This window comes from Pan paniscus, chromosome 15, assembly GCF_029289425.2.
Source record: "Pan paniscus chromosome 15, NHGRI_mPanPan1-v2.0_pri, whole genome shotgun sequence".
Classification (NCBI taxonomy): Eukaryota; Metazoa; Chordata; class Mammalia; order Primates; family Hominidae; genus Pan; species Pan paniscus.
In genome coordinates this window covers 65,255,627-65,280,455 of record NC_073264.2, presented here as the reverse complement: position 1 = coordinate 65,280,455, position 24,829 = coordinate 65,255,627, and the positions used below count along the sequence as shown (strand labels likewise).

The following is a 24,829-nucleotide window of genomic DNA, read 5'->3' as shown; positions in this document are numbered from 1 at the left end:
GCTAATGTTAGAGTGGGACCTGAATTCAGCTATCTCAATGCTGTGCCTTCTAGAATACCAACCTGCAACACGGCCAGCACCCAAACAGCCCAGGAAATAGAAAGTGATCTCAGATTTTGTCACTGAAGAATACAGAAAATAGGCTCTTTTATTTTTTATTTTTCGGAATGGAGTCTCATTCTGTCGCCCAGGCTGGACTGCAGTATCATGATCTCGGCTCACTGCAACCTCCGCCTCCTGGGTTCAAACGATTCTCCTGCTTCAGCCTCCCAAGTAGGTGGAATTACAAGTGCCTGCCACCACACCTGGCTAATTTTGGTATTTTTAGTTTCACCATGTTGGCCAGCTGGTCTAAAACTCTGACCTTAGATGATCCACCTGCCTCGGCCTCCCAAAGTGCTGGGATTACAGGCGTGAGCCACTGCACCCAGCCTAACATGCTTTTTAAAAAAGGACCAATTCTGGGCTTTTAAGTCCCGTTTAGTCTGCCAATAACCTGACCTTCAACAAACAGGTCAAGCACAGAGTGATGAAAATTTGATTCTTAAAATAACTCTAGCAGAGCAAGGGACTTAAACACCCATATTTTGATAGAACATGACATCGCAAGAAAGCAAACTTATCAAAATTTCATTTTTAAAAAGATATTCCAGCGACAGCTTCTAAGCTGACAAGCAAACATCCTTAACAATATTGAAGTTACCACTACAGAACTCTGCTGTAATATTCTAGGTCAGGATAAGCAAACTTTTTCTGTAAAAGGGCAGATCATAAATATTTTAGGCATTTGTGGGCCATATGGTCTCTGTAGCAACTAGTCAACTCTGCCCTTGTAGCGTGAAAACTATAATAGACAATATGTAAATCAAAGGGCATGGCTGTGTTCCATCAAAATTTTATTTAAAAAAAAATCAGTGATGGACAGTGCACCACAGTTTGTTGACTGCTGATCTAAGTTACGAATATTGATTCCTAGGAGAGTTACAAGACCAGATCTAATTCTTTCAGTCATTTATGTTTACTAAACTAAACTTACGAAGGTAAAGAAAAATGCATAATAGAATTTTTTTATATTAAACTAACCAGAAAAATTCAATTAATCACAAACAGCCAATTTCTAGATTATTTCAGTTCACTGACGGTAATTATGAAAAAACATCTACTACAAATTACTCTGACATATTACTAAAAGAGATCCCTATGTCGTCCTACTTTTTCTAGGCCTGAGGGAAAATAGGACAGTAATGAATGGCATAAAAATGACTGTGCTCAAGGGTGAGTTAGGCCAGGCGCAGTGGCTCAGGCCTGTAATCCCAGCACTTTGGGAGGCCGAGGCAGGCGGATCACCTGACGTCAAGAGTTCAAGACCAGCTTGGCCAATATGGTAAAACTTCATCTCCACTAAAAAATACAAAAATTAGCCGGACATGGTGGCACATGTCTGTAGTCCCAGCTACTTGGGAGGCTGAGGCAGGAGAATGGCTTGAACCCGGGAGGTGGAGGTTGCAGTGAGCCGAGATCGTGCCACTGCACTCCAGCCTGGGTGACAGAGTGAGAGTCCGTCTCAAAAAAAAAAAAAAAAAAAAAAAAAAAGAGTGAGTTAGGATGCAAACATTCCATAAGTTCACAGTAATCAGCTTATTTTTTTTTAACCTTATGGTGAGTCTAAGCCCTTAGAAAAGACAAATATTGGCAATACCAGGAATGAGTCAGGATTTTCTTTTTCTTGTTGGTGAAGTCTATCCAAATTCTCTTCTTCATGCATAATAAGACCTTTTAAAGATTCCAGCCGGACTCCAAAATCCTTAAACTGTGAGAGAACAAACTAGAACAAGAGAAATTTTCATTAGAAACTATTTTCATGTACATATAAAACAGAATTAAACACAGGCTTGGGAGCTGCTAAAAATTCAAGATGTTTTTGGCTAGGCACGGTGGCTCATGGCTGTAATCCCAGCACTTTGGGAAGCCGAGGTGGGAAGATTGCTTGAGCCCAGGAGTTCAGGACCAGCCTGAGCAACATAGGCAGACTCCATCTCTGCAAAAAATAAAAAATTAGCTGGGCATAGTGGTGTGCGCCTGTGGTCCCAGCTTTTTGGGAGGCTGAGGCAGGAGGATCAACTGAACCTGGGAGGTCAAGGCTGCAGTAAGCTGTAATTATGCCACTGCACGCCAGCCTGGGTGACAGAATAAGACCCTGTCTCCCTGTCTCAAACAAACAAACAAACAAAACAAACAAACAAAAAACAAAAAATAAAAAAAAGTAAATTCAAGTTGTTTTCAACACCCAGAAGTTCACTATTATCTCAAGAATCATAGATAAATATTCAGAAGCCCCCTGATTTTTCACTCGTGCCTTTGAGCCTTCCCAAATGGACAGATCACCCGCCTGAGGAGACCACATAGAGTCAGTGAGCACTCCGTTCTCTCAGTCTCACTAGTTAAATGTGGTTTTTTGTTTGTTTGTTTTCCTGCTGGTACTGAGATGTGATACTGGAACTCCGTGGCCTTCTGTGTAGCTTGTTGACAGCTCCTGCACTAAAGGCTTTATAAAAAGTGAATGAAGGCTGAGAGCAGTGGCTCATGCTTGTAATCCCAGCACTTTGGGAGGCCAAGGTGGGTAGATCACTTGAGGCCAGGAGTTCAAGACCAGCCTGGCCAATGTGGCAAAACCCCATCTCTACTAATTATACAAAAATTAGCCGGCCAGGCACAGTGGCTCACGTCTGTAATCCCAGCATTTTGGGAGGCCAAGGCAGGTGGATCACGAGGTCAGGAGATTGAGACCATCCTGGCTAACATGGTGAAACCCTGTCTCTACTAAAAATACAAAAAAATTAGCCAGGCATGGTGGCAGGCACCTGTAGTCCCAGCTACTCGGGAGGCTGAGGCAGGAGAATGGCATAAACCCAGGAGGCGGAGCTTGCAGTGAGCTGAGATCACACCACTGTACTCCAGCCTGGGCGACAGAACGAGACTACATCTCAAAATAAATAAATAAATAAATAAATAAATAAATAAATAAATAAATAAATAAATAAGCAAGCCAGGCGTGGTGGTGGCTGCCTGTAGTCCCAGCTATCCGGGAGGCTGAGGCAGGAGAATCGCTTGAACCCGGGAGGTGGAGGTTGCAGTGAGCCAAGATTATGCCACTGCACTCTAGCCTGGGTGTCAGGTCAAGAGTCTGTCTCAAAAAAAAAAAAAACTGAATGAAGATATGAAGATATGACAAATCATCATGCTTTAAGCAGCTACTTCTATGGCTTAATTACTTGACTCAGAAATCCAAATAACTGTGAGATCTGAACAATGTATGCAATATAATACATATATGACTTCTAGAACTAACATCTTCAATAAGGAAGAAATGATTGCTTAAGATCTGCCCATGTGATTGAAGCTAGAATCGTATACATTTGGGAGCAGCTTCAGTCTGTAGTTTTGCTAAGGAGCAGCCCGTAAAGCACTACTGCTTCAAAGGATACAAGGGATTGAGGATGGAATGCAAATGTCTAAGACTAAAACTTGAATGGAAAGAAAAGATGAACCTCAAATTCATTTGCTTTCACAAGCAGCATCTTTTCCAAATAAGCAGCCCTCTGGAGAGAGTGCAGGGGGCCCGGGAGGAGCATGTGGGTGCTGGACTCTGCGGGTTGTGGGAGTCGATCCAGGACACTGGAATTTTGGAGAAAGGCTTCTTTTGTCTTCTGCACATCATGCTGCAGCTCCTGCAGAAGAAAAAGGGATGGCAAACACCTCTTCCTCCTTTCAAACCACAATTCCCTACCCGCTGCTGCTCCATCAAAATCTAGGAGAATATTTGCCCTGAAAACGTAGGCATGATCTTTTGTTATTATTTATTTTAAATAGCTGAAAAGGCTGGGCTTTCTTGAAATGATGTATATCACTGGCGCTTTTCCGAAATTTGTCAGTTCAAAACTAAAAGTGACCACTGACTAATAGAGCCGAGGCTTCTAGTATATAGAAACTGGAGACAACCTGAGTACTCATGTACTTTATATTTCAGTTGTCAAACAGTTTAGGTATCTGCTTTCATGCTGTTTCAAGAATCAATGCAACTCTGACCCCTGCCTTAGACTTTCTGATATAAATGGATTCACGTGCAAAAACTATAGAATTTTATTAATCAGGCTGATTTTAAGGCTATTCTGGAAATATTGTGTACATAAAATTTGTTTTTTTATTTTTAAATTATCAGCTCAGGTAGAAGTTAATCAGATGTACAGAGCATTATCTGTTGGATTCTCACCTAATTAAATTGGTTGCCACGTTTTGATTTGACCTACAGTAGCAGAAGATACAAAATGCATCTGTTCACTCAGTTCAGAACTAAAGAGTATTCACTTTCTGAGCATTCATTAACAATAACAGAAAAAACACCATAGAGGAAACTATGCAAGTCTTTAATGTAGTCTGAAATTTACTATACCCCCAGAAAAGGCCTAGCAACATGGCACCAAGTCCATGATTATTGCTAAAACAAGAGATACAACATGTATTATTCTTACAGGGTCACACTCAGTTGAGACACTTGCTTTTACTTCAGATTTCATATGAAGCTTTTGCCTTAGAGATGTAACACTAGAGAGAAAGCACAGACTTGGAACGAGGTGATATTGAGTCCCCCTGATCTAGCTATTTGCTGCCTAGACGTCACCTCTGAGCCACCACCTGGTCCTCCCAGCCTTGCCTATGTCCTACATGGCAAGTTCACAGCACCTGTCCTGACTACTCTGTCCCTGTGGTCTGTCTGGTCCCCAGGTCATGGCTGTCCCTTACCCCATCTGTTGGGCTGACTTGGCCTTGGTTTTCCAAATGGGCTTTGTACCCACCTTTATGTCCTGCAGGGCTGGGGGCAGGATCTCTGCCAGGTTGTTTCCAGACATGCTGATGTTTGCGAGCTGTTGAAACTTTGCTTCCTGCTGCTTCACCCTTGCGGCAGCTTCACCATGAGCATTGCTATAGGCCTTCCAGAGCTGGAGCAGACTCTGGGCCTTCTGCAACTGGTCTGCAATGGCTTGGTTCACCTGAGTCCACCTGTCAGTGCAACGCAAATAACATAACCCTCATTCTCTCCTTTCTCTTGTAGCGAAAGTACAATGCACACACTCTGCTGGTAAGTTACTAGCAGATGGATCATTAAGAAGACACTGTTAAATGGTTTTTAAAATTAGTGGCATCACCATTATAGAAACCATTACATAAAAAGAAATCCAAATTAGGCTATTTACTTGACTTTATAATATTGCACAAAAAGTACAAAATGCATGATTGGCAACAAATACCTATGATGTTATGAATGTTTCACTCTCTTTCTTTTTTTTAAGAGAGGGGAGTGATGAAGGGAGCTCAAACTTTTTTTTTTTTTTTTTTTTTTTTTGTAGAGACAGGGCCTTGATATGTTGCCCAGGATGGTCTCAAACTCTGCAGCTCAAGTAATCCTCCCACCTCAAGCAATCCTCCTGCCTCAGCCTCCCAAAGTGTTGGGATTATAGGTGTGAACCATGGTGCGCCCCGCCTATGAATGTCTCTTTGGCAAAGATGGAGAAAACACTGAACTGTATGCCTGATAAAATGACTCCACATGAAGAGGCTCCCAGTTTATAGAGATATGCTATCTTTAAACAGGTTTTAACTTTGTATTTATATCAAATAAAATTTATTATCTGTTTACACAAATGTTCCTTACATAGAAGTGGAAATAAAGGAAATTGTTTTATTATTCCATATACAGACTCTAGTATCTTGCCTTTCTTCCCTACTTTTTTTTTTTTTTTTTTTCTGAAACAGGGTCTTGCTCTGTTGCCCAGGCTGGAGTGCAGTGGTGCAATCTCAGCTCACTGTAGCCTTGACCTCCTGGGCTTAAGCGATCCTCCCATCTCAGCCCCCACAAGTAGCTAGGACCACAGATGCATGCCATCACGCCTGGCTAATTTTTGTTTTTTGTAGAGATGGGGTTTCACCATGCTACCCAGGCTGGTCTTGAACTCCTGGACTCAAGTGATCTACCCACCTCGGCCTCCCAAAGTGCTGGGATTACAGGCATGAGCCACTATGCCTGGCCCATTTAACTTTTAAAAAATATTTTCCCCACATTAGTAATAAAAGAAAATAAGTAAACCTCATTTTAAATGGCTGTACAAATGGTCTGTGGGTTTTTTTTCTTTGTTTCCTAAGTTTAATTGCTAAATTCCTTAGTTTAATTCCTGTTTAGTATGGATAGTTAAGATATTTGTAATTTTTGCTATTATGATAATGCTCAGATACAGTTTTATTCAAAAGGCTTTTTTTCTGTATTTCAAGATATTAGTCTTAGACTAGATTTCTGGGAGAATTACAGAGTCAAAGAATATAAAGATGTAAATATTTGTAAGGCTTTGGGAATAAATGGTCAATCTCCTTTCTGAAAGCATTATATTTACATTCTAACATGAAATACATGAGAATGTTTGCTCCACAATATCCTCAACAATATCCTCGACCCTGCTGATTAAAGAATCAAAGGTGGAAAATAGCACACTGCTTTACTTTTACGCATTTCAAAAATCTTATCAGAACTGTCTTTTAAAATAATATTTTCCCTAATTATAAATACAACATATATTCACTGTCAAAAAGCAAAGAAAATCCCTCCAGATATTTCTTTCTTTTTATCTATCTATCCTACCTACTTACCAATCCATGAGGAAGTTAAAAAATGCTTGACATCTCATTTATCTAGAGGTAACTACTATTAGCATTTTAGTGTTCTTCTCTTCAGTCTTTTTGTTATGCATGTTTTTCAACATGCCTTCCAACATATTCTTGTGCCAACATATTCTTGTGCCAACAAGTGAATGTGTACGTGCAGCGTAACAACTGAGTTCCTTTACCAACAGACTGCCCTGCCATACGTTTTGATGGTAGCCCTGATGTTGTATGTGGAGTCAGATGCATTTGCAGGTTCCTCTTAGTCTGTCTCCTCCCCCTCTTCCAATAAAGACTGGATCAAGAGCTAAGGGCACCACTGCAGGGTATATAATTTGGGGTCCCTTGTTCATTACTTGTTCAAAGTTCATTTACAAGAGAGGCTGAAACTGCATACAGGAATAATCAGGAAGGACACTTAAGATAGCATAACTCTTCATCCCTATCTCTAATCAATTGGTTGGAGGCCAACTTTTATATCCCACTCATCAAAATAAAAGCCCTGCAATTAACTAGGGCCACACTCCTTAAAGGGAGCTTTCATGTCCCACCATAAGTAGTTCATCAAAGAATTCCTTCCAAACCCACAAATGCCCTCTGCAATAGATACTCTAACATCCCCTTTCTTCCACCTTATAATGTTTCCAGTGATGTTTGAACACCCCCTGCAGGATGCCCATCTGGCCCACTCCTTTGTCTGTTTCTGCCTCTGACTTTGGTGTTTCTGAGATCGAACTTGACATTTGGTCTATACCCTCTGTAAGTGAGTACACTGGGGTTGTTATTAGGCCATTTCTAGACTAATTATACCAAACACTTGTACAAGGGATGTCACAGCCCTCATGACATAGAATCTTACATAGACTAGATTCATCAAAGCAGAAGAGACCAGAACAGTAGGAAACCAGTCATCTCAGAGGAGGAAGAAGACTTTACAATGCCTATGCCCCCTCATTCTTCACAAGTCATTAAGATAAAGATATCTATCATTCAAATTATATCTGAAAGCATACCTTTTATGAGTATTTTGGCATTTCTCTTCGATTATTTCAGCAACAGAGGGGCAGAGACCTTTGAGTTTGCCAATAACCTCCTGGAGTTTCTCCCAACTCCCTTCACTGCTCTCAGCTTCATCTTGCAGAGACTAAGAGACACAAACAAGAAATTTAAGTTTCAGAATGGCCTAGCTACTTCCAAAGAAGGTGGCAGCTTCTCAACACTTGCTACTATGTAGCAATAACACTCAAATCTTACAGCTCTGATACACTATTAGGAATGTGAAGAAAACAATGGAGAAGGCATTCTTTATTTGAGGCTGAACTTTTAAGTACTAAGTAATATAAAGTACTTAGCACTTAGGCATACTGAAAAAAAAAGGCCACTCAAAAACCAAAACCTTAAATTGTGAAATAATATGGACATGGAAAATAAAGGAAGATTCAACATTTTCAACTCAAAATTCAAACATTTTACAATGTTTTACTGATTTGGCTCATGTGACTTATTTTGGAATTTCCAGTTATTCTTTTGAAACTGCTATTTAACATGCTTTGTGCTTCTCTGTGGGAGGGCACAAACACAGTTATGCCCGTTACTGTGCTTCCTCCCATTTGTAATTTCCTGCCAATAATGCACCATGCCAAGCTCTGGTTAATTTACCTGAAGGTTCTCCACCTGGCATCTCAAGGTCTCCAATGATAACACCACAGGCTTGCTGTGTTCCATGCAGTACCAGAATCGGATTGTCATCATATTCACTTCATCATAGAGTTGATCATAAATCTTCCACTCCTGTAAAACTGACTGCATGGAGGTTTTGAGCTGATTGACCTAGACAAAAAGTGGAAACGTACTGATTTAGAAAATCACTGAGAAGACATGCTCTCCAACAAATCTACCATTGTGTCCAATTTAGGCATTTCAATTTGAGAGTATTGAAGGATCACCAGTGATTAACTGAAGGTGGAAAGGGTAGGTCAATGCATAAGAACATATCAGAGAAGGCTGTTTTATAATGAGTGAATGAAAAAGAGCCCAAAGATCAGAAGGATCAGCACTGAAGGAGTTCAGACTAGGAAGAGACAGCCCAGGGAAAGAACACTGGGTGAGTATTAGAATTTGTGAGTGCAAGGTTCAGTTATATTCTATTAGCTTTCTGACCTTGGGCAACTTATTGAACCCTAGAGTCAGTTTCCTCATCCACAAAACAAAGATAATAATTGAAAACACAAATAAAATAGTGTCTGTGAAAATGCTCTGACAACAGCACAACATTATAAATGTAAGATGTTACCTGGCACTTAAGTCTGATTATTACTATAGAGCAAGCACCAATTGGAGAGGAACATGCTCTACCAAAATGATGGGCAAATGCAAAGCAGGAGGCAAGCAATGGTGAGTGTATTTTGTCCACTGGTATGTTCTGATAATGATGAAAAAAGTCCAAGCATTCTGTTGCATATCCAAAATGATCTCAGATACAATCAAGAGTATGTAAAGAAAACTTACAACTCAACATTAAAGACAGATAAACTAACTAAAAACTGGGCAAAGGAAGTGACTAAACATTTCCCCAAAGAACATATATAATGGTCAATAAACATATGAAAAGACACTGAACATATACAGTCATTAAGGAAACCTACATCAAAACCACAATGAGATATTATTTCACATCCACTTTGATGGCCATAATCAAAAAGTCAGATAATAATGTGTTGGTGACGATGTGGAAAAACTGGAATCCTCATACATTGCTGGTGGGAATGTAAAATGGTACAGTCACTGTGGAAAACAGCTAGATAGTTCCTCAAAAAATTAAATAGAGTTGCCATATGACCTAACAATTGTACTCTTATACACACAAGAGAATTAAAAGCATAGGTTCACATAAAAACCTGACACAAATGTTCATAGCAGCATGATTCATGAGAGCCTAAAAATGGAAACAACCCACATGTTCATCAACTGATGGAGAGATAAACTAAATATGGTATATCCATACAATGGAATATTAGTCAGCCATAAAAATAAATGAAGTACTGTAAATACTACAACACCGATGATCTTGAAAACATTATGCTTAGTGAAGGAAGCCAGACCCAAAAGGCTATATAGCATATGATTCTATTTATATAAAACATCCAGAATAGGTAAATCCATAAGAAGGTAGACTAGTGGCTGCCAGGGACTGGAGAAGGGGAAAAGTGGGGGTGACTGCCAATGGGTATGGAGGTTTCTTTTTGAGGTAATGAAAATGTTCTGTAATGAGATAGTGGTGATGGCTGCATATCTCTGTGAATATACTAAACATCACTGAATACCTTAGAAGGTGAATTTTATGGTATGTGAATTATATCTCAATTTTTAAAAAGGATCCGGGTTGAAATGGAATGTGATCACTATAGTGGCTCCACAGGCCATCTTTATGGGTAGTGTGATGTGAGTTTTGGGTACAATCACACAGCTCTGCACTCAGATCCTGTTTTCTGTTTAATAACTACAAGGAATACTGGCACATCCACAGTGACAGGAAGGCTCCTCAATCTCTGCCCCAAATAGGGCTGGATAAAAAAACCAAAGTGGGACGCTAAAATGTGAGTCTCATGTTGGCAACTATGTGGGCCGAATGTCTTTACAAGGGCAGGATGGCTCAGAAAAAGAAACCAAGTTATTTAGTTAAGAAAATAAAGAAGAAGGCCAGGTGTGGTGGCTCACACCTGTAATCCCAGCACTTTGGGAGGCCAAGGTGGGTGGATCACCTAAGGTCAGGAGTTCAAGACCAGCCTGGCCAACATGGTGAAACCGTGTCTCTACTAATAATACAAAAATTAGCCAGGAGTGGTGGCACATGCCTGTAATCCCAGCTACTCGGGAGGCTGAGGCAGGAGAATCTTTTGAACCTGGAAGGTGGAAGTTGCAGTGAGCTGAGATCATGCCACTGCCCCTCCAGCCTGGGCAACAAGAGCAAAACTCTGTCTCCAAAAAAAAAAAAAAAAAAAAAAAAAGGAAAGAAAAAAGAAAATAAAGAAGAAAGGCAAGGAAGGAATTCCTCATCGATGTACATTTTTGCTAGAAATGATCTCAGATCTATCTGGGTGGCAGGGATAATTCTGGCACAAAGTACCGCATCATCCCAGAGCCCACATATACATGTCAACACAAGAACTGCCATGGCTCATGTTGCACAAGGCCTTTGCAGCTTCCACAGATAAAGGTGGTGGAACTTCTAGCACCTTAAAGGCCTTCTGGCCTTATAATAAAGCTTCATGGAAAAGACACACTACATGAGGTTTGAGGGAAAGGATGAGAAAATCATCAAGTAAAATTCACTATACTAAAAACAAGCGGGCAGAGTATTTTCAAAATGTTCAAACTGGGGTCATTAGCAGGGCAGCATTTATTGAGCACTGTATAGGCATCAGTATTAAGATAGAAATAAATGACTAGGTGTTATCATCCCCATTTTATAGACCAGAAAATCAAGGCTTAGAGAGGTTAAGTAACCTGACCGAAGATATGGATCAAAAATGGTGCCGCCAGGATCCTTATTTAGGCAGAAACTGCAAAGCCCTTGCTCTTAAACACTAGGCTGTATTGACTCCTGTTTACCCCTGGGCTCAAGTAATCCTCCCATCTCGGCCTCCCGAATAGCTGGGATTACAGGTGCATGCCATCACACTCGGCTAACTTTATTTACTTTTTGTGGAGATGGGATTTCACTCTGTTGCACAGGCTCTTCTTGAACTCCTGGCCTCAAGCGATCCTCCTACCTCAGCCACCCAAAGTGCTGAGATTACAGGTTTGAGCCACTGGGCCAGGCCTACATTGACTCTTGACAGCTTATAGATGGATGATCTGTGCCTCACGCCTTCTGCGTTTTTTTTTTTTTTTTTTTACTTTATTGAGATATAATTCATGTACCATACGATTCATCTATTTAAAATGTGTAATCTCCACAATCAATTTTAGAACATTTTCATGACTCTGAAAAGAAACTGCATACCTATTAGCAGTCACTCCTCGTTCTCCCTAGCCACTAATCTACCTTCTGTCTTTATAGAATTGTCCATTCTGGTTATTCCACGTAAACAGAATCAAACAATACGTGACCTTTTGTGACTGGCGTCTTTCACTCACCATAATGTTTCCAAGATCATCAGTGTTGTAGTACATATGTATCAGTACTACTTCATTCCTTTTGTATGGATAGACCACGTTTTCTTTATACATTCATTAGCAGATGGACAGTTGGGTTGTTTACACTTTCTGGCTATCATGAATCATGCTATGAATATTCACGTATAAGTTTTTGGTGTGGACATGTTTTCATTTCTCTTGGGCTATCTATCATTTCTCTTGGGAGGAGTAGAACTGCTAAGTTGCATGGTAACTTTATGTTTAACCATTTGAGGAACTGCCAGACTCTTCCAACTCCATGGAACCCGGCCAGCAGTTTGTGAGGGTTACGTCTCCACATCCACATTAACACTTGTTACTGTCTGTCTTTTTGTTACAGCTATCCTAGTGGGTGGGAAGTGGTATTTCTTTGTGGTGTTGATTTTCATTTCCTTGATGGTTAATGACATGGAATATCTTTTCAATGCACTTTTTGGCCATTTGTATTATCTTCTTTACAGAAATGTCTATTCAGATCATTTGTCTTTTTTTTTTTTTTTGAGACAGGGTCTCACTGTGTTGCCCAGGCTGAAGTGCAGTGGCATAGTCTTGCCTTACTGCTCCTTCCACCTCCCAGGCTCAGGTGATCCTCGTGCCTCAGCCTCCTAAGTAGCTGGGACTACAGGCACGCACCACCACACCCAGCTAATTTTTTCTATTTTTGGTAGAGATAGGGTTTTGCCATGTTGGCCAGGCTGGTCTTAAACTGCTGAATTCAAGCGATCTGCCCACCTTGGCCTCCCAAAGTGCTGGGATTACAGGCGTGAGCCACTGAGCCTGGCTTGTATCCATTTTTTCATTTGGTCATTTTTCCTTTTATTATCAAGTTGTGATAAATCTTCATATATTCTAGGTGTAAGTCCCTTATCAAATATATGATTTATAAATACTTTTTTAACAATTTGTGGTTTGCCTTTACTTTTTTGATGCTGTGCTTTAAAACATCAAGGTGTTTAGTTTTGATGAAGTCCAATGTATCTATTTTTTTCTTTCATGGCTTACGATTTGGGTGTCATTCTAGGAAACCCCTGCCTAATCCATGAAGTCATGAAGATTTACACCTGTGTTTTCTTCTAAGTTTTATACTTTTAGCTCTAATACTTGTGTCTTTTTTTTTTTTAATACAAATGGGGGTCTTGCTATGTTGCCCAGCAAGCAACTCCTTGCCTCAAATGATCTCGCACCTCAGTCTCCCAAAGTGTTGGGATTACAGGCATGAGCCACCATGTCTGGCCTGCATTTATGTCTTTGATCTATTTTAATTTTTGTATATTGTATGAATGCAGAGGTCTAACTTCATTATTTTACATGTGGATACATGGTTGTCCCAGCACCATTTTTCAAGAAAGTGTTTTCCCTCATTAAATTGTCTGAGGATCCTTGTTGAAAATCAATTGACTACAAATGTGAGGGCTTACTTCTGGACTCTCAATTCCATTCCAAGTATATATATGTCTATCCTTATGACAGTACTATCTGCATGTTTTCACATGCATTATTTCATTTAATTTTCTCTTTATATTTTTATTATATTGTAATTATCTGTTCACATGTTTCTTCCACTAGCCTATGAGCTCTTTGAGGGTAGGAGTCATTATTTTCTTGTTTATCTTTGTAACCCTGGCAGTGAGCACAGTACCTCACACAATGTATGCTTAACAAACGACTGAATAAGCTCATCTCTATTTTTCTGCTACATTCCTGGGGGAATGAGGACTGAGGAATGAGGCTGAGTGTTGCCTATGGATTTCATGCAGGTTATTCCCTATTCCCTCTTGGTACAAATGGTTGAAAGTAGATTTTAGTAGGTGACAACCCACAATGAAGGTTCTCTAGGAAACATGGACACATCTATAATTGATGGTATAGATTATACCATTAATAGATTATACCAATTGATTGGTATAATTGGTTAGTATTTTTAGTTCTCTTCCTCTGTTGTGGGAAAATGTCAAGGTTGCAATGTCTAGAGATGCCTGAGCTTGCTCTCTTTTGGTGCTCTCCTCCTGGAAGGGATAAAATGCTGACATTGACATGCCTTTTGTAAGATTATTAGATGTCTTGCACCCTTTCTTCCTTTATACTCTCTCTTCAACACCATGTAGTGTTTCTTCCAAACTTTAGAGTCTTCCTGGAGCTGACTATGCTCCTAGCTCATAGAGGCTACATGATACAGGATCACTTCCTCTCTGAGGCATCTCCCTGTACATGGAGACACTGCTTCATCACTGTTTCTGTATATCTTGCCAGGAAACAATGCCAGATACTCTGTTGGGTTTGGGGTATGGAGATATTTATGTCTGAGTGAGTACATTAGACAAAACAAAGATAACCAAGTGGATTTGCAGCCTGTCAATGATGTTGGAATTGGTAGCTTTGCCTCTAATTATTCAGTGCATAAAATGGGACTTGAAATGCTTCTAATTTACTTCAATTTTTCTCAGCAACTTTTCAGTGTTTGGTATAGAGAGTCTCCATGAGTAAAGGACGAAAACAACTACAACGACAAATAAGATAAAAGAATATGTGAAGAGAAATAGCACATTTCAAATGAATTCTAGTACCTGAGTGAGAACACTGCTTCTCTTTTGAAATAACTCATCAATTTGGGATGCTGTATCTTCTAACAATGGCACTGCCCCACTCTCCAAAGTCAGATAACTTTGTTTCAACTCATCCAGTGCTCTGGATTTAATTGCAAGTTGATTTTCTATATCCTGGAAGAGTAAGAGGAAAAGGTTTTCAATGCACAATATTACAAAACAATTAATAAGGTGTCAGAGACAGGAGTTCACTCTTTTCAGGTAAAAATGTCATTAGATTATATAATTAAATAGCATTACATCAAAGACATTTAAATCATAATACTCTTAGTTCAATTAAATATGACACAACTCTGTATTTTAGGAGAATCTAGGCAACACGTCTGAACCATCATGGCAGAGCAGAAAGGATGCTGGTCTGAGATCTGGTCCCCATTCCACGTCTGCCCTGCACTGGCTGTTTGACCAGGCATAAGTCATCGAACCTTTGAGTCTCCATTTTCTCATTTGGAAAAAGTGATGATACCCACAGCATGTGTGCCAAGCTAAGAACTCAAAATCACAAGCAAGAAGGTGCCTTTAAACCATATAGCATCATATAAATGACAGACGATATAACTGTTGGTAGTTCAGTAATAACTTTAATCATTTTCTACCTCTTAGTTTATTAATTCACTCATAAGAGGCACCTGACCTGGTCTACTCTTTATAGACACATTTTTAAAAACCTACAGGATCCCTCTACTACAAAGGACACCATGGAGCCAGCAGTCTGAAAACAGAGATGAATGAGGCCAGCAGCAATGGTGCCACTCTACTCAGAGGAAGGACGGTCAGAGCTGCTTATTTGTCCTTCTCAGGATTGCAGTTGAAATCCAACTTGGAAAAAGTTTAAACTTTTTTAAAATTATTAAAGCATTACATGCTCATTACAAAAAAACTGGAAAACACAAGAGATCTTTGGCATTCAGAGGGATTCATTTTGAATTCCCCTCAAGTCTCCCAATTCACAAATTTGGGACGCGCTTCTGCATACTTTCTTTAGCATTACATTTCCATCCAGATGCATGTGTTCTGAATGCATGGCGTCAAGTTAACGACCCTTAGCTCATGTTCTATTTCTCTCTTGAAAATTGCTTTGAATAAGGATCCCAGCTTTTTTTTTGACAATTGCTTTGCCTAAGGATCCCAGCTTTTTTTTTTTTTTTTTTGAAAATTGCTTTGCCTAAGGATCCTAGCTTTTTTTTTTTTATTTAAATTCTTTGTAAGAATCACTGCATGGTCCATAAGGAAAGAGAAACATGAGTGCTTCGTGGGCATGGGGTAGCTGAGCAGGTGGCTTGTACCCTGGTGAGGGACAAGCTCCCTTGTGCTAGCCTCACAGAGGAGCACTGAAATCCAGTCCCGCAAAACTGCCAGACTACCGCATGTGAGGAGCCCTCAGGTCACTCTTGGAAGGTGGAAATCACAAACTCTAAACCAATGAATGTCAGGGTTCTTCTGGACTGGAAAGTAGAAAAAGGGAAAAAAATCTGTTCCATAAGAAACTGATAGCTAGGTTTGGGAGTAAGAACGGATGATGAGAGAATGGAGCTGGAGGAATTTTCCACTGTATGACCCTCTATGCTTTTAGAATTTAGAGCCACATGAATATATAGCGTATTAACAGAAAACCTCTCACTGTCATAACAATCCACCCATACTAACATGTGGGTGAATTTATGAAATATTATTCTTCTGGACTGGTTACAAAGGCACCCAGGAAACAAAACGGCTTCTCTGAAATAGCCTTTGCCAATGAGATTTAGTCAGCTGCTACCTCTGTCCATCTCTGCCACCCTAACTCGCTCCCTCACACCCTGACAGCCTTATTTATTAGCATGTTTCTTTTATCATAGGTTTAACTTTTTTCATCTGCAAAGTTATAAATGAAAACACTTTAATATTAAATCACTTTCCTTCTTTGAATTTATAAAACAGTCTCTCCTAAAGCCTTGACTAACTAGATTTCTAAAAACACTTATTTACTAATAAGCTGTCATAATTCCCCTATAATGTAAAGAAAACTGGTAAGAAAGGACTACAAAGCAGACAAAAGGAAGTAACAACACACACACACACCCTTCAAAAATGGCAGCATAAACAACAGCCATGCCGGGCACAGTGGCTCACGCCTGTAATCCCAGCACTTTGGGAGGCCAAGGCAGGCGGATCACTTGAGCCCAGGAGTTTGACACCAGCCTGGGAAACATGACAAAACTCTGTCTTTACAAAAAAAATACAAAAGTTAGCTGGGTGTGGTGGCACGCGCCTATAGTCCCAGCTCCTTGAGAGGCTGAGGCGGGAGGATCCTTTTTTTTTTTTTTTGGAGAGAGAATCTTGCTCTGTCACCCATGCTGGAGTGGGCATGATCTCGGCTCACTGAAAACTCCGCCTCCGGGATTCAAGTCATTTTCCTGCCTCAGTCTCCCAAGTAGCTGAGGCTACAGGCATGTGCCACCATGCCCAGCTAATTTTGAGCCACCGCGCCCAGAGTGGGAGGATCTCTTAAGCCTAGGAGCTCAAGGCTGAAGTGAGTTATGATTGCACCACTGCACTCCAGCCTGGGTGACAGAGTGAGACCCTGTATCAAAAAAAAAAAAAAAAAAGAAAAAAAAAAAAGCCATGACAAGAGCAGCACATGAACACCCACACACGGTGGGGTTGCTCATTTCTTTTGCTCTGCAGAATAATAAGGATTTAGCCCAGTAGTCCTGTCATCTGACCTAGCTTCACTGAGGCCTAACAGTACCCTTCAAGTTTCCCAACTCCCACTTCACTGGCAAATTAATTTGTCTTACTTTAAATTCCAATTTGCTACACATAAATCAGGGTGGAATTAAAAATAATCTTTTGCTAATTATGGAGATTCACTAGAATTTGCAAGTCCTATTTTTCTATTCTGTGAGAACCAGCGTTAAATATTTTTAAAATATCTAAATTCCTCTGACTTTGTCATGAACATACTTCTTTAAGAAGCTGTGCTTGCTTATAGTATAGAGGCATCAAACTTGAGGGATTAACAATCTCATCTCAAACCTCCCCACTCTAGTCAACTACACAATTATCCTTGATAATTATAATATGTCAAACGTGGCCTTTTTCCAGTCATCAATGGCTTTTAGAAGCCCTTCAGAATATTTCAATCCTAATGTCTTCTTGCTTCATCAACTCCAGTCCTTAAGTTTTCTAGAGTAAAGCCACTTTAGCAAGCTTACCTGAACTGAAACATTCTGCCCTGGGATAAGTCATTAAAGTATACATCAATCATTTTCATCATTTTCTTTTCTTTTTTTCTGTTCTTTCTGTTTTGTTTTTTTAGAGATGGGGTCTTACCCAGGATGGAGTGCAGTGGCATGATCATGGCTTACTGCTTGAACCTTGAACTCCTGGGCTCAAGTGATCCTCCTGCCTCAGCTCCCGAGTAGCTAGGATTACAGGTGTGCAACACTATGCCCAGATAACTTTTTTTTTTTTTGGTAGACACTGGGTCTTATGTTGCCCTGGCTGGTTTTGAACTCCTGGCCTCAAGTGATCCTTCTGCCTTAGCCTCCCAAATTTCTGGGATTACAGATGTGAGCAACTGCACCTGGCCTCATTTTAGTTCTTGTATGCAAAAAATAGTGAAAAAAAAAAAGAGAGAGAAATTAACATTTATAGAAAAGCAGCCTTTTAGGTCTACTAATAGATATACTCAGACAACTATTAAGCACCTATGAATTTCACAGGCAGTGACAGGTATAACAGGCATGCTGATGTGCCAGCCTGCCTTGAGAATCCCACAATCTGGTAGAGGACAGACCCGTGGACAGATAAGCCCAGTACAGTCTCTGACACATGATGCTACATGGGGTGCTAGGGAAGCCTGTTTTATTTATTTGCTTCCATCTCGGCCTTGTTTATGGCCTTTTACAAAGAGGCATCCAAGCAGCAGCATAAAAAATTAAAATAGGAAGAAATGAGCTAATGGAAATGTGGGAGTAGGTAGGAAGGCACAGTCAGTGGGCATGTGGTGAGGGAGGGGGTCAGGGTGCTTTGATTGAGTTCTGACAAACATAGAGGAGAACCTGTGTGTGGATGGTGGGGGCGAGGGGAGGGAAGTAGAAATAATTCTGCAATGAGCTGCAAATGTAATGGCACAGAGGCAAATGGGGACTGACGAGGGATGATGCCGGCCAGGCATGTCTGTAAATTTCTTTTAAAGCCCCTTGTCTCAGTCAACACTAGTCATTTTTCTAATGAGCAGAGCAAATGTGAGAAATGGTTTTCTATTGGTAAAATTAATGGATTATTATTGTTATTAGAGATGGGGTCTTTCTTTGTCACCCAGGCTGAACTGCAGTGGCATGATCATAGTTTACTGTCACCTTGAATTCCTGGGCTCAAAGGATATTCTTCCCTTAGCCTCTTGAGTAGCTGGGACTACAGGCATGCACCACCATGCCCGGCTAATTTTTAAATAATTTTTTGTAGAGACGGGGTCTCACCATCTTGCTCAGGCTGGTCTCGAGCTCCTGGACTCAAGCAATTCTCCCACCTTGGCCTCCCAAAGTGCTGGGATTATAGACATGAGCCACTGCGCCCGGCCTTAATGGCTTATTAAATAACATAATGAGTATTAGAAATGGGTTCTCACTAGTAAATTTCATGTACTCAAGATCCATGGATTGGCTAAACTACTGTAGATATAATTTCCACCCCTACTTGAATGGCTATAAGAACTGGGCATAGCCTGTTGCCTTCACCTAGTGCAATAATCCCTAAGGTAAGTCCTTATGTGGTTTTTGTATCCAGTTTAAACTCCAAGGATTCTGGTTGCCTAATGTTGGCCATAGAAATAATGGAGTCTTGCTTCTGGAATATTACTATGTCTGCCTTTCATGCAAAGCGGTGGTTGGTGTGCTAAAGAGGACAGAGAGGCTTTGCTGAACTTAGTTATATAAACTATTTTTAGTGCTTGCTTGCTAATCTATGTTTCTATAGATGGTGGCATTGTGTCTGGAATTTATTTTATTTACAGCTTGGTAGTGAGGTTGTGGGAAGAATAGCTAAACTTAATCCATTTCGACCTTGTTCCGTGGCTACCATTATCTATCAAAAAGAGAAACAACTGTGTAAGACTCACTTGACTTAGGTCTATTTGCAACTCTTTGTAGGTGAGGGACCAGAATGTCATTCTAAAACATGTGAACTTCATTCTGTGGTCCATCTGGAGCCACTGGAGGATTTTCCAATGGAGAGTGTTGTGATCCTTTGCATTTCAGAAATATCCCTCTGCAGCAATGTGGAGAATGAATCAGAAGGAAATGAGGGGGGAGGCTGGCAAGTGGGCTGGAAGCAGCTGCATGAGACAGGCCTGCACTGAGGGTGGTCTGAAGGAAGCCGGCCTGACCGAGACAGACTGGCCAGACAGTAAGTAGTAAGTCAAGAGCACCTAATGAGAAACTGTATGTAGCGACATGCATGAAAACACCTCCTGGGCTCTGGAAAGAACCACCTACTAGGGGACAGGCCAGCACCAGGCTGCGGAATGTAGGCTTCCAGCAAGGAAGCACATGACTCCAAGGTGGCTGTCAGAAGGCTAAAGTGGCGATGGCTCATTGGGAGGTGGGAACAGGATACGAGCATGTGAAAAGGGCTGCTTACGGTGGTGCTGCTGCTCACATTTATGTCCAGTGCTATCTCGTGACCTCCTCAGTAGAAATGGGGTCCGGCCAGACTTTCCAGTCCTGACAGTGACTATTGTAAGGCCGTCACGCAGGAAGTGCAGAAACAGCACAGCGTGTGCCGCCTGCCATGATGGCGATGGCAGAGGTCCTCTGAATGGGCAGCAGCCACAAGGGCAGTGCTAAAGCAGGATCAATGTGCAAAGACTGAGTGATGTGGCAAAGCATAGCTGAACCACGGACAACACCCTCAAGCCCAGATGTGATTCAGCAGAGGTTCCAAGGGACAAGTGAACTTTTTAAAACATAATACACAATAGGTAGAAGAAAATCATTTTCCTCTGAAAAAACAGAATGAAATGCTAAAAATAATGAAAGCTTTAGAGTAATCTTGTGAACATTAGGCAAAATGATTAAACAAATGGAAAATTGGAAAGCATTTAAATGAAAATTCCCTTTGAACATTTTTCCCCAAGAGTACTACTCAAACCTCTTAAGAGCAGCAATACTGTAACGGTGAAAGTACATTCTTCTGTTTATCATAAAAAACAGCACTTTGCAATTTTGTAAAACCCATGGGTCATTATCTAATTGACATAAGAAAATAAGTAAATAGAGGGGAGCTGGAAGACAGTCTCCATAAACTACAGCAACTTATCCTCGGGGCAAGAGAGGTGACCGAATCACCCCAGCTCGCAGGTTGGGTGGGATGCTGTTCCCCTCCTCACCTGACAGTCCAGGAGCAGCTTCTGCACTGAGATCACACTTTCAGGTTTTTGTAAAGTTTTCAGTCTCTCTTCTTGTGCTTCCATCCAGTTGTTCAAAATCTGTATTTTATTTTCACTCTCAGTGATACTTTCTAGAAGTTGTTCTAAATGTTGTATCTAAGTGAATGTAAAGGTTACAAAAAATGTTAAAATGTACGTTTTAAAAGGTAAATGCCATGACGTTATTTTTTAAAAAACAATTTTGCTTCTTTTCAAATTTCTAATATTTCATGTAATAAGATGCTCTGATAACTTTTGAATAAAGATTCAAAAATCAGAAAACAGAGTTAAAGCTCCTCTTAGAAAAAAAATATCATATTTAAGGTGAAAGCTAATCTGCTGAGAAAGGTAGCTGCTGTGGAGTTTCAGATGTATACAAAATAAAATGTTCCCAACATTCGATATTTTTTCATTGTGTCATCTATTAATATATGTAAAGTATAAGAAAAATTTCTTTCCTCAGACTGTCTGCATTAGAGTTGCTTAAAAATTTCTACCAATATCAATAAAAAATAATTTATCAATTCAATAAAATAATCATTGTCTTTAATGTCTGTGATTCTCATTCATAATAAATTTTTTATTAGGTCATAATCATAATATACACTTATTTTTATATTCTTTTTTACATACATTATAACTACTGTGTCATGACATAATTTTTTTTTTTTTTTTTTGAGACGGAGTCTCGCTCTGTCACCCAGGCTGGAGTGCAATGGTGCAATCTCGGCTCACTGCAACCTCCACCTCCCGGGTTCAAGCAATCCTCCTGCCTCAGCCTCCCTAGTAGCAGGGATTACAGGCACGTGCCGCCATGCCCAGCTAATTTCTGTATTTTTAGTAGGTCAAGAAACACGTGACCTTGTGATCTGCCCACCTCGGCCTCCCAAAGTGCTGGGATTACAGGCATAAGCCACCGCGCCCGGCCTGTCATGACATAATTTTAAAAGGCTGCCCGGCCAGGCATGGTGGCTCATGCCTGTAATCCCAGCATTTTGGGAGGTGGAGGTGGGCGTATCACTGGAGGTCAGGAGTTCGAGACCATCCTGACCAACATGGTGAAACCCTGACTCTACTAAAAATACAAAAATTAGCTAGGCGTGGCGGCAGGCATGTGTAATATCAGCTATTTGGGAGGCTGAGGCAGGAGAATTGCATGAATCTGGGAGGTGGAAGTTGCAGTGAGCTGAGATCGCGCCACTGCACTCCAGCCTGGGTAACAGGGCAAGACTCTGTCTCAAAAAAAAAAAAAGCTGCCCCAAGGTTTCATCAAATTAATACAGTATAATTCAATGAACTATTCCCCTAGAGTAAGAATTAAGGCATGGTACATTTTCACAGCTGTAAACGATGCTGAATTGAACACTGTGCACATCATTTACTTTTTTGAAGGACTATCTACTTAAATGTGTAAGAGGTGACTTGCTTGGTTAAGTGATAAGATTATTATTACGGTTCTTTACATTTTCCAAATGCTTTCCAAGAGAGTACTTAAGCCATTATCAGCAATGTATGAACGTGACAGCTTTGGGTTTTTGTCCTTATCTGATTAATTTTTTTTCTAATTTAATTAAGTGCATTATGTTACACTGTTTATTTTGAGTATCTGCTAATGATATCTTTCCATGTTTATTTGCTAACTATAATTTCCTCTTTTGTGAATTGTTCATGTCCTTTGTCCATTCATGTACTTGTATCTTAATTGTGTAAATCCATTTGTATGCATTCTCTACACAGTAAACACACCAATTATCATCATGATTATATGTAAAGTATTTTTTCAGGAATAAGTTTTCCGAATCTTTTCAAAAGTCATGGAGTGAAAAATCTACCAAAAAGCCAAGTGCATTTTTCTTTCTTTTTATAACCTTTTCAAAGCTGAAATAGCTTTGCCCCTTTTGAACATCTGCTTTCACAGAAAATGTAAAATCTCTGATCATTTAGGAGCCTGACATAATACTTGACATGTTCCTAAATAAAATTCCTCATCTTCACTTGCCTAGCTCAATTTCCCACTAAGAAATCTCAAATATAAGAACTATTTTCATATTCTCTTATAGGTACCAATGGAGAATGCTAAAACATAGGATTTATAAAAGGGCTATAGTTGAGATGATTATTAGGCTTAATAATCAGTCAACTAATTGAACGTCTTTTTTGATTTTTCAGAGAGTGTGTTTCACAAAGGTCAAACCACACATCCAGCTGTGATGCAGGAACACACCTTTCTATTCAGCATTCCATGTACACGGTGCCACTGGCGGTTCATCTCCCCCAGGTGCTCTGCAAACTCCGTTCTTTCATAGCGCTTGCTTTCTACATCACAGGTGCTTAGCTGAAGTAATGACTGGTTAACAAAGTCAACTATCCACTGTTTATAGTCCATTTCCATTCTAAACTCCTAAAATAAGCAAAGTTAAACACCAAAGCAATCATGAATGTTGGTCAGATCAAACGGATTTCCCTTTATGTACTCGAGGGGGCGCCAAGCTCCCGTCCATTAATCAAGGGGCACCTGTCAGGAGTTCTGTTCTACCCTCCCCAACCTACACCAGGAGTTGGCTTTATTGGAGTAGGGATTCTTTTGGGGAATTACACAGAGATGCACTGCTTTCAAATAGGCTGAAAAGTCAAAGGGGCACTATGTATGGCAGTTGCTATCATCTGAACCCAAACCACGACCCAGGATATGACAAAGCTTCCTGGGGGAAGCTGCCTGTGAGCTGTGCTGGAATTCTGGGCCATCCTGAGGGCTCACGGAAACAACCAGATGGGAAATAGGAAGTAAAGTCTCTCTCAGAAAACCCAGGACACCTTAAGGAACTCTGTCATTTAGGCAGCTTCCCTGTTCCTTCAGGGATAGTTAAGGCCTCTCAGGTGGCTTTAGAAAGTTTGGGTGGCTTTAAGTAGTACAGCAATCCTAAACCCACCCAGGGCCAACAACATTTCTGCCAAACCTGTCACTTACTGATTTTATCTCTGCAAGTTCTAGCACCTCTTTTGGAGACACCTGGGGGTGACAGTCATGTGGTATGCGCTAGGTTGCTAGAGCCTGTGAGAATATACACGTGTAGACTTTTCGAAGATTTTACTACACACTGAAGTTAGGATGTGATGGTACATAAAAACAAAATTCTCTGCTAATATCTTGCTTGGTGATTAAGCCATTCATCTTCTGCCTACCAGAAGCTAGTTCCATCAGCCTGCATGGTCTTAAAGCAATGACCACACTTGTCACTCATCTTTGTATTCCCAGTGGCCAGCATAGTGCTGAGCACACAATACATGTTTGCGTGTGGCTCATGAAATGTTAATTAAATCTACTTGAAATTAAATATCACAGAGAAGGCCACATTTATATCTATTTGTAGAAGGATCTCAATATTTTCTTACTCATTCTCTTACTCAAAGAACATTTCATTAACACCTGTTAGAGGAAGGCAGGTATTGGGATAGGTGTGCTATATTTTAGCAAGGTGAAGGATGGCCCCTGGTCTCGAGAAGCTCAGTCAAGGTGGGGAGACAGGCAAATAAACCAATAATTATAATAATGCATGATAGGAGCTACTAATAGCATCATGGAGACATCTAATCCAGGAAAGTCACCTAGTCTGGCTGGGAGAGTCAGGGGTGGATTTCCAAACAAGGACAACTCGAGCTGACTATGGAAGATGACTAAGCGGACGTATACAGTTAAACGTGGGCCCTGGCATTCCAGGTAGAGGGTGCAGCATGTACACAGGATGATTAGGGAGAGCACCAAGAACAGTTAAGGAATCAAAATCACTCTGTCAGGCAGAGTCTGTGGTTATTGGGGGTGGTGGGGTGGGGATAAAAAGGTGAGACCACAGTCTGTTAAAAGCTTGCTTGGATTGTCCTGTGGTGATGGGGGCTGGCAAAAGGAATTTAAGTGGAATAAAAGCAAGTC

The 24,829-nt window shown here is 40.5% G+C and overlaps 1 protein-coding gene across 9 annotated transcripts in view; it reads right to left on the bottom strand.

The window, feature by feature from the left end:
• Positions 1 to 24,829, bottom strand: part of SYNE2 (spectrin repeat containing nuclear envelope protein 2) — a 368,901-nt gene that overhangs the window by 57,673 nt on the left and 286,399 nt on the right. For all 9 annotated transcript variants that reach the window (XM_034937677.4, XM_034937678.4, XM_034937679.4 and 6 more), the window contains exons 83-90: positions 23,126 to 23,302; positions 20,863 to 21,018; positions 14,451 to 14,603; positions 8,368 to 8,538; positions 7,722 to 7,852; positions 4,854 to 5,058; positions 3,549 to 3,728; positions 1,700 to 1,825 (exon numbers count right to left, since the gene is read on the bottom strand). In XM_034937677.4, the coding sequence (XP_034793568.1) occupies positions 1,700 to 1,825; positions 3,549 to 3,728; positions 4,854 to 5,058; positions 7,722 to 7,852; positions 8,368 to 8,538; positions 14,451 to 14,603; positions 20,863 to 21,018; positions 23,126 to 23,302 (1,299 nt within the window). The remainder of the gene's footprint in view (positions 1 to 1,699; positions 1,826 to 3,548; positions 3,729 to 4,853; positions 5,059 to 7,721; positions 7,853 to 8,367; positions 8,539 to 14,450; positions 14,604 to 20,862; positions 21,019 to 23,125; positions 23,303 to 24,829) is intronic.